General features: G+C 41.0%; 2 protein-coding genes across 8 annotated transcripts in view; one reads left to right on the top strand and one right to left on the bottom strand.

Moving 5' to 3' along the window:
* Window positions 1-346: 346 nt before the first annotated feature.
* On the bottom strand, window positions 347-6,361 carry lsm14ab (LSM14A mRNA processing body assembly factor b). 7 transcript variants are annotated; one of them, XM_025055804.1, is made up of 10 exons: window positions 6,035-6,361; window positions 5,308-5,471; window positions 4,611-4,743; window positions 4,217-4,402; window positions 3,716-3,805; window positions 3,408-3,584; window positions 3,113-3,308; window positions 2,999-3,025; window positions 2,365-2,639; window positions 347-2,308 (listed from the first exon to the last, which is right to left on the bottom strand). In XM_025055804.1, exons 1-10 carry the CDS (start codon window positions 6,156-6,158, stop codon window positions 2,304-2,306), a joined length of 1,377 nt encoding a protein of 458 aa, XP_024911572.1. In that variant the 5' UTR covers window positions 6,159-6,361; the 3' UTR covers window positions 347-2,303. The 7 variants fall into 7 exon arrangements, with proteins under 7 accessions (XP_024911572.1, XP_008309089.1, XP_024911574.1 ...); XM_008310867.3 differs by having other exon boundaries at window positions 347-2,264; window positions 2,402-2,639; XM_025055806.1 differs by having other exon boundaries at window positions 3,122-3,308.
* A 197-nt stretch (window positions 6,362-6,558) lies between these two features.
* The window catches only part of LOC103379346 (transcription initiation factor TFIID subunit 4), a 68,781-nt gene continuing 67,590 nt past the window's right edge, over window positions 6,559-7,749 (top strand). The window contains exon 1 of the mRNA XM_025055808.1: window positions 6,559-7,747. Coding sequence (XP_024911576.1) covers window positions 7,082-7,747 — 666 coding nt within the window. The 5' untranslated portion in view covers window positions 6,559-7,081. The remainder of the gene's footprint in view (window positions 7,748-7,749) is intronic.

Here is a 7,749-nt window from a genome sequence, read left to right as displayed (position 1 = left end):
TGTTACATGACAAGTTTTTGCTTAATAACAAATTTAAACTAAATGAAATGTATTTTATTAGAGAAGGCCTTAATAGATAGAATTATATTTAATTTACATATTTCATTTGCTTTTTAAAAAAAATTAAAGTATGTTTTTTTTATGTGGGTTACATGACAAGTTTTTGCTTAATAACAAATTTAAACTAAATGAAATGTATTTTATTAGAGAAGGCCTTTCTTTACATTTCACTATTGCCTACTATGATGACAGGTAATTATAATTATTACAGAATAAACTCTCAGAGAAATGCTGCACACATCTGCAGACAAGTAAAACTGGAGACAAAAAAAGAAGAGAGATGTGATATTGTACAATTCTTTATTCATTGTAAAAACTCAACTTTGCTGATATTTTCAAGACAACAATTCCTGGTTTACAATTCCAGTGAGTGGAAGGAGTAACAAACATATGAAAACAAGTCAGTTGTGAATTGCTCAGTATAATCTTTTTGTCTCAGATTCGATCTTGCTGGTTATTGCCAAAGTCCCGTACAAAGTGATGGTTCTCATGGCTATTCATGCAGTGATCAGCAGTCAAAATTTCACTGAAGCAGCACACAGTTGGTCGGGCTGCCTCGTTTTATACAACCATAGCTAAAGGAAAGAAAAACAAATCTACTTTTAGCTTACAGTGCTAGCAATACACAAGTCAAAAGCTGTCCTGGCAGTTAAAGGGAGAGCTGTTAAAAGTGACCACTGTGAAGGCACTCCCTAATCAACTTTAAATTCACAGCCGAAAAGAGCAAGAAAAGAAATCCCAAATGCCAAAAAATGCCTTTGTCTTCTTTGTCCCTTTGTCCACGGACGTAGAGGGGGGAAAAAATGGTAACAACTCAATAGATACCAATGCAACAAAAGAGGCCAGAGAGGAACATCGGACACGCTGCCACCTCTGGTCAACGCATCACTTAAACCTGTTGACTAGATTTCACACTCTTCGTAAACAAAGCTGCAGTGACAACAGTGGAAGAGATACAACTGTAAGACAAAGATGTCCGTAGTAACTGAGGTGTGTCATTGACGGCTGGCTCATTATGTCCCAACGTAGACGCTTTGAGAAGACTGAGGAAATACAAACTGAGAAAACGTGATGAGTTCATTATTTTTTTTATTATTTTTTTTGTAAATTACGGTTAATCTCCGTTTCTCCTCAAATGTTCTATTTGGCAAAAATCAAGATCACACGTCGACCAGGTTCTTTATAAATGTGACCAAATTAACTCAAGGCCTTTCTTATCTAATAAACTACAAAAAGTACTGATAACAACTGAGGCTTCTCTCTTAGTCGTAAGTCATGGGGAATGCTCCTTTTTCATTTAGTCACATCCTGTAAACAGACCTGCTCAAAAGACAATAAACTAAAGAGAAACGTCTAAAGCTATTGCTGTCCAACTCCATACGTCAAACGACTGACTCCTGACAGTTTTCCTATTACGATGTCTTTTGTAACAAAGTCTGCAGAGAACTGGCTGCAAAACGATAACAGAAAAGAGACCAAAAAAAAATCTTCCGACACTGGAGGTTCAGTGGCTCAAAGCACAGGCTAATCATTCTACAAACGATGCGCGTGTTCTAAAAACTAAGAGTCTGACGGGCGATGAGTTACTGAAGCGCACTAAATCAATCATGACAGATTCCAGATTTTTCTTTCTAAGCCGACTTTGACCTCAATGTTTTTACTGACAATGCAAAAAAAAAAAAAAAAAATCTACTGATAAAGTGTATAAAACGCAGAGAACGAGTGGCTGCCACCTGAAGTGTGAACAGAGGAAACACGAGACGCCACAGGCAATCTATACCGGTGCTGTAAGATTAAACAGAAAACTAGGTGAAACGCATTTAAAGCTAATGATCACATGATCTGTGGTCTGCTCACAGTATCAGTGGGGTTTTCTGCATATGACTTTCGTCAAAAGGGCAGTTGTCAAGAAAGTAAGTCAAAACGAAAAAGAAAAAGTAAAAAAAAATACAAAAAACAAACAGTGTGACTCAAAAAGAAGTGTCGTTCAGACACCCCGTCCATTTGACTGAAATTAACTGCTGTAGTTTCACCCTGATGTCAGTCACTCCAACACTGGTGTTTGGGTCTGAGGGGATGTCTTCGTTACGTCTGTTTAATGTAGAACCAAAAGGAAATTTCTTGAGCTGGAATATTTTCATACTAAGTGGCAATAGTTCTTTGTGCAGTCACCGCTGCTGTTACTATGCAGCCACTTTGTTGTCCTTCTAAAAGAAACAAAACACACAGTTAGAAAAACACACTCAATTTAGTTTAACAGTCCAAATTCACAAAACTCAGGAGTGGGGGAAATCGAAGGAATGTAGAAACAGTTGATGTTATTTTTTTCGTTAACACATACCCTGTACTCAAAATCAAATTCCCGGCCTCCTCTGCCACCTCTGAACCCGCCTCTGAACCCAGGTGGGGCCCCTCGGGGCGGCCCGAAGGAACCTCTGCTCACGGGTCGTCCCCGACCTCCTCGAGGACCCATGAAGCCTCGGCCCCGGAAGCCCCCTCTGCCCCGGTTGTGTCTGAGGGGGAGGCCGAAGGTCTCGGCGTTCATTCGCCGCTCTTCAGCCCAGGTTGGCCTCCGGTCCCTGAAACCCAGATTCCACAGCGTTAGGAAGAAAATACTTTAAATATTCTTCAACGTAAAGATGAGTCAGACATTATTTACGCAGGTTTAAAACCAGGAGGTTTCTGACAGGAGGCTACGATTAATATTTCTGTCTCAAGATTCTGTTCTGTTTTATCAACATTATTAAGTGCAGAGGTGTTAACAGCAGCTCTACTTAAACATACAATTGTAATACTTTTCAAAGAATCCAATTCAATGTTGAAAGGAAACGTAGTACTGTTTACTCTTTTTGTAAATAAATACATAACTGAGAAAAAGGACCTACCTTGAAAATCCTCTTTCCATTGTACTTAAATACAACTGAGAAGAAGGACCTACCTTGAAAATCCTCTTTCCCCTGCTTTACTGAAAAAGATAAAACACAAAAGACTTTCAGTGTCTTAATTTAATAAAGCTGTAACTTCTAAATATATTCCAAAGAATAATGCCTACTGTACAAACATCTGTGCTGCGTTACTGTCAGTCTGTAACCCTTGGTACCTTGGATCATCACAGGACAGGTTGTCAAAGAAGGACTTGGACTTGTCATAGTAACATGAGTTTATCGCCGGCTCCTCCTCCTCAGTGGTTCCCTCTGTGACTGGATGGTCTGAGTCAGCAGTTTCTTCTCCATTCAGTGCTTTATCATCTGACAGTTTGTTTTTATCAGAACACAAACCCATTAATAATGGCACAGAGTAAACATTGATCAGGTGTAACAAACTAAATACAAGAGACAACAACATACCCTTTATTTTGAGCTTGTTTTGAAACTCCTTGTCAATGTCGTCTTTGTGAAACTGGGCATTAGCCGACTCGAAATCAAAGTCTTCGTCAAACTTCATAGGGCCGTCCCTGCGCACGTTCACTCTGCCTCTGCTGCGGTTTCCTTTTCCACGGCCACGGCGGTTTGGCTGAGATCCGACTGGGAAAACAAATAGGTCAAAAGTCAGCAAACGCCACTGCGAGTAAAAAAATAGTAACCGATAAATAATATTTTAAATAAATCTAACAAACGTAATGCATGCAAAGAAGAAAATGAAAGGTAACCATTACATTGCTCACCGGCTTGACGCTTGTTTGGATCCCGGTTTTCGACGGCAGCATGTTCACCGTCAGGCTGCAAGACTTTCTGCACCTCAGGAGCTTAACAGAGAACAAAGTGGACAAAGAGCCGTTTATCAGGAATTATTCAGTACGGACTGGGTCTCAGATTCTTTGGAAAATTTTCTGTTGGGACTCGAATGTGAATGGTTGCTGACAGCCCACAGACGGTTTTCTATTCTACTCATTAATAGAAGGTCATTTCATAACAATAGGAGAGAAATTTGTATTTACTACAAAGTCTTCAAGATGAAACTGATGTTGTGTTAGACTATATATCAATAAAACCACCATCTCCTGCTTTCCAGGAAAAACAGTGTATGTGAAACTTAATAGCACTTGTTTTTTTCACTTCTTGTGCTCCGGTGACATTCATTTGACACCACTATGGTTTATGATACTCCAGACAAGACTGGCTTCACACTCCTTAGTTGTGCTTGAGACATTTCTTACCATTTTGCCGCTGCAGAGGCTCTGGGGGCTTTTGGCCAGTGGTGGGTCTGGCCGGGGCAGTCATCCCTGGTGGGCTCCTTTGCCTTACAGGAGCAGGAGCAGCTGAAACAGCAGAGGGCAGACTCTGCACCGGCTGCTCCAGGGCAGGAATTTTTGCCAAAGACTCCACCTGAGTACTGGTACACACTGCAGATGCAGTAAAATGAGAAGCAGGATTTAGAATCTACTTTAAACTATTTTTGGATTTGTTGTTTAATCAGCAGGCAGAGAAAATTAATGTTGAATACTGTTCCTCAGTGTAAACATGCATAATTAAACTACTTTCCACACATTTATGCCACAAAAAAAACCTACTACTTTTCACACATTTATGCCACAAAAAAAAACTTCTAACCTCCTGCAGCAGCAGACTCATACTGCTGTGCTGCAAGTGCCGTCCCTCCAAACTGGCTGTAAGGTGCGACAGGTGCTCGACTGAAGGGAGCGTAGGGCCCAGCAGATGCAGAACTGGTGGAGCTGACCGATGACTAAAGTATATACACAACATTTCAAGTATTAAACTGTGTGGCTACAAAACAAATGAAACAACAGTTGAGTTGATTTTTTAGCAGAAAATCTGAATCGTTCGGTTGTACAGGTGTAACTAATTGCATTACTGGCAACTTATTTCTGATAATTGACTAAATTGTATCAGCAGTGATGATGACGCAGCAGAGGGTTAAACAGATTTTGGACTGTCATACTCAGGTATGTTGTACACAGAATCCTCAGTGTCAGATCTACAGTATTTATCAGTAATAAAAGAAGACCTTTTATTATCTGGAAATGACCTGGCTGTTGTTAGCATCAGCTACACAGAGTAGAAGTCTTTGGTGTTTAAAATCTTAGAAATAAGATATGGAACTTAAAAAAAGACCATTTCAAAACCACAAACAACTGTTTCCTTGCAAAAATGCAATGTTGTATCCCCCAGTTGTTAAGATTTTTTTTTATTAGGTTGTGTTGAAGAATGATTTTACTGACATTTTAAATGACACAAAAGTACAACGTTCCATTTGACTATTAGTGGTCAAAAGATTGAATCAACTTACTTGAACTATGGCAGGGTCCTGTGGAAGGCTGCTTGCAGTTTTTGGCGGCTCACAAACCGTAAGGTCTTGAATATCACTTCCTCGAAAGATGATGTACTCGAACACTTCATCCCGAGGAGGAATAGGCCTGTCAGTTGGTCGATCTTCAGTGCCAAAGGAGCGTACTGTAGGACAATACGCAGAATTGGATTTTGACAAGTTAAAAGTTTGGGGGACGATTGCACTTAAAGAAGAACATCCAAAGGAGCGTACTGTAGGACAATACGCAGAATTGGATTTTGACAACTTTGTTTGGGGGACGATTGCACTTAGAGAAGAACATCTTTTGCCTTTTCCGCTGACTGAGATGAGTTCCTATTCTCGTGTGGGATATGTTGAGCACTTCAACATGTGGGTCAGTTATACGTGCATTATAAAGTCACAATGCAACTTTTACAAAATATAATTTAACTTATTGAAATACATGAGATACTGCTAAGCTATTGTGTTCTTTTGGTATTTCAGCCAATGTTCTTCAAAAATAGGCATTTGACGGTAGTCCGTCTTGTAGTACGTAAACAAAGGACACGAAGTATTAACTACGGTAACACTTAGCTGGTTGGCTAAATGCTAACTGGCAATGCTAACGATGGCGCTACGAATTTAGGTTTTCGTCGTTGTTTTACACAGTGATGTGTGTTAACCCAGTCGAATGTCTCTCATTCACGTTTTGGTTATTGTAACTTACCTTTAGCAAGAGCCACAGTCGAGTTTTCCGTATCAATGGTGTATAGAATTCCTTCATAGCGAATCTTGGCCTTGGAGATTAGGCTAATTTTGCTGCCAATATACGGTGTCCCTCCTCCGCTCATCTTTGTGCCTGGATAAAACGACGCACTTACTTTCGCTTAATATTCCTTCTGTCCAAAGAACTACCGAATTGGTAATATGTGATATAAAGTGGTAAGTCTTCGTGAAATAAAAATGAGTTTCACCACAGCTCAGACCAACTCGTTGAAACCTCTACACGAATTTCTACCGCGACATGGCCGTTTTCATTTTCCTTCATCTGCCGCTAAGGATGCCGGGAAAAAGGCTGGTACTCTTTCTTTAAAAGTTTTCTTCTAACGAATTTTGACACTAATAAAAGAAACAGAGTAAATTATTTTTTATGAATCAAATGTTTGCTGTTTTACAGCCAAAAACCAGGCGCTTATACAATAAAATAAACTAAAGCGAGCCAAAGTACATCTGCTGTGTCATCGCGATAATACACGAGACGTACTTCCCCAGCTGCTGAGAATAGAATTTTGAAATCGGAAAAGAAAGACAGGAGGTTTATCATCGACTGCGCATCTTAAGCTACAAACAGTAGATGTTTGGCATCATTAAGCAAAAATAGGGTGTTCCAATAGTTCTTGATGGTAACAAAGTAGTGGCAGCACCTAACGCAGTAATAACACAAAAATATTAGATTTTTCTAGCATTCTTGTGAAAGGCAAATTCATGGTTTTGACCACATGTAAATAAAAAGATTAAATATAGAACGTTTATTTGATTAACGATGCTACATACAATACAGTGCTACCAATATGCACTATAACGCACGAAAGTACCTTGTGCAAGTGGTGTCACAGTATGTTTGTCATTAAAAACGTAAAACCGTGAACCAAAAACTCAACGGGAAATCCACTCCTTCTGTTTTAATGACGTCACAGCCATTCCCACAATGCCTAGTAACACGCAGGCGCACTGTAAAACAAAATAATAAAATAAGACAGCTCTTGGATCAGAGATGGCGGGCGCCTCCGACCCCCTGGAAGATATGTTCTTTTCAGAGGTGGATGAAAAAGCTGTGAGCGACTTGGTGGGCTCTTTGGAATCACAGCTTGCTGGCCAGAGCAACCAAGCTGGTAAAACGGACGAAAACGGAGGCGCTGGCTCTGTGGCCCCTGCTAACCATCTATTAGGAAAAACGCTACCAGCTCCAGTGGGCACCACAACACTAGAACAACAACAAGGACGTGGAAATAAACCCGAGATGCGCCAGGAGATCAAGTGTAAAGAGGTTTGTCCGGATAAATCCACCACCCCACCATCTCTTGGCTGTACCCCGTCTTTTGGAGAGCCCTCCACCACTTCGGCTCCTTCTGTCAACGCAGCGGGTAGCGGAGCTCAATCACATGGAGCATCCGTCACAACACTGACTGCGCCTGGTGTGTCAACTTTGGCGTCGCCGGCAGCCAGCATCAGCACCACATCTAGTCGCGGCTCCAAGGTTTCTCCCAGTTCAGGTGAGGCGTCGACAGAAGCTAATCCGGCCCGAAAACGCATCACTACGCCTCGGAGGAGCACCTCGGCTCGGATAAAGAGTTTTAACGGCGCGACAGTGACGACGCGGAGGAACAGTAACACCGCGGTACCTGAAACCGTTAGCTCCCCGGATCCCAGCACAACTCCACC

Source organism: Cynoglossus semilaevis, chromosome 5 (genome assembly GCF_000523025.1).
Source record: "Cynoglossus semilaevis isolate Cse_v1.0 chromosome 5, Cse_v1.0, whole genome shotgun sequence".
Lineage (NCBI taxonomy): Eukaryota > Metazoa > Chordata > Actinopteri > Pleuronectiformes > Cynoglossidae > Cynoglossus > Cynoglossus semilaevis.
This window is presented reverse-complemented; position numbering and strand designations above follow the sequence as displayed.

What these genes read in the sequence shown, in the direction of transcription:
- lsm14ab (XM_025055804.1), bottom strand. Translation starts at nt 6,158, where the DNA reads ATGAGCGGAGGAGGGACACCGTATATTGGCAGCAAAATTAGCCTAATC. An exon ending in TGAGTCTGCTGCTGCAGGAG is followed by an intron (nt 4,403 to 4,610) that starts GTTAGAAGTTTT and finishes CTGCATCTGCAG; the next exon opens with TGTGTACCAGTACTCAGGTG. An exon ending in GCAGCACAGATGTTTGTACA is followed by an intron (nt 3,026 to 3,112) that starts GTAGGCATTATT and finishes TATCTTTTTCAG; the next exon opens with TAAAGCAGGGGAAAGAGGAT.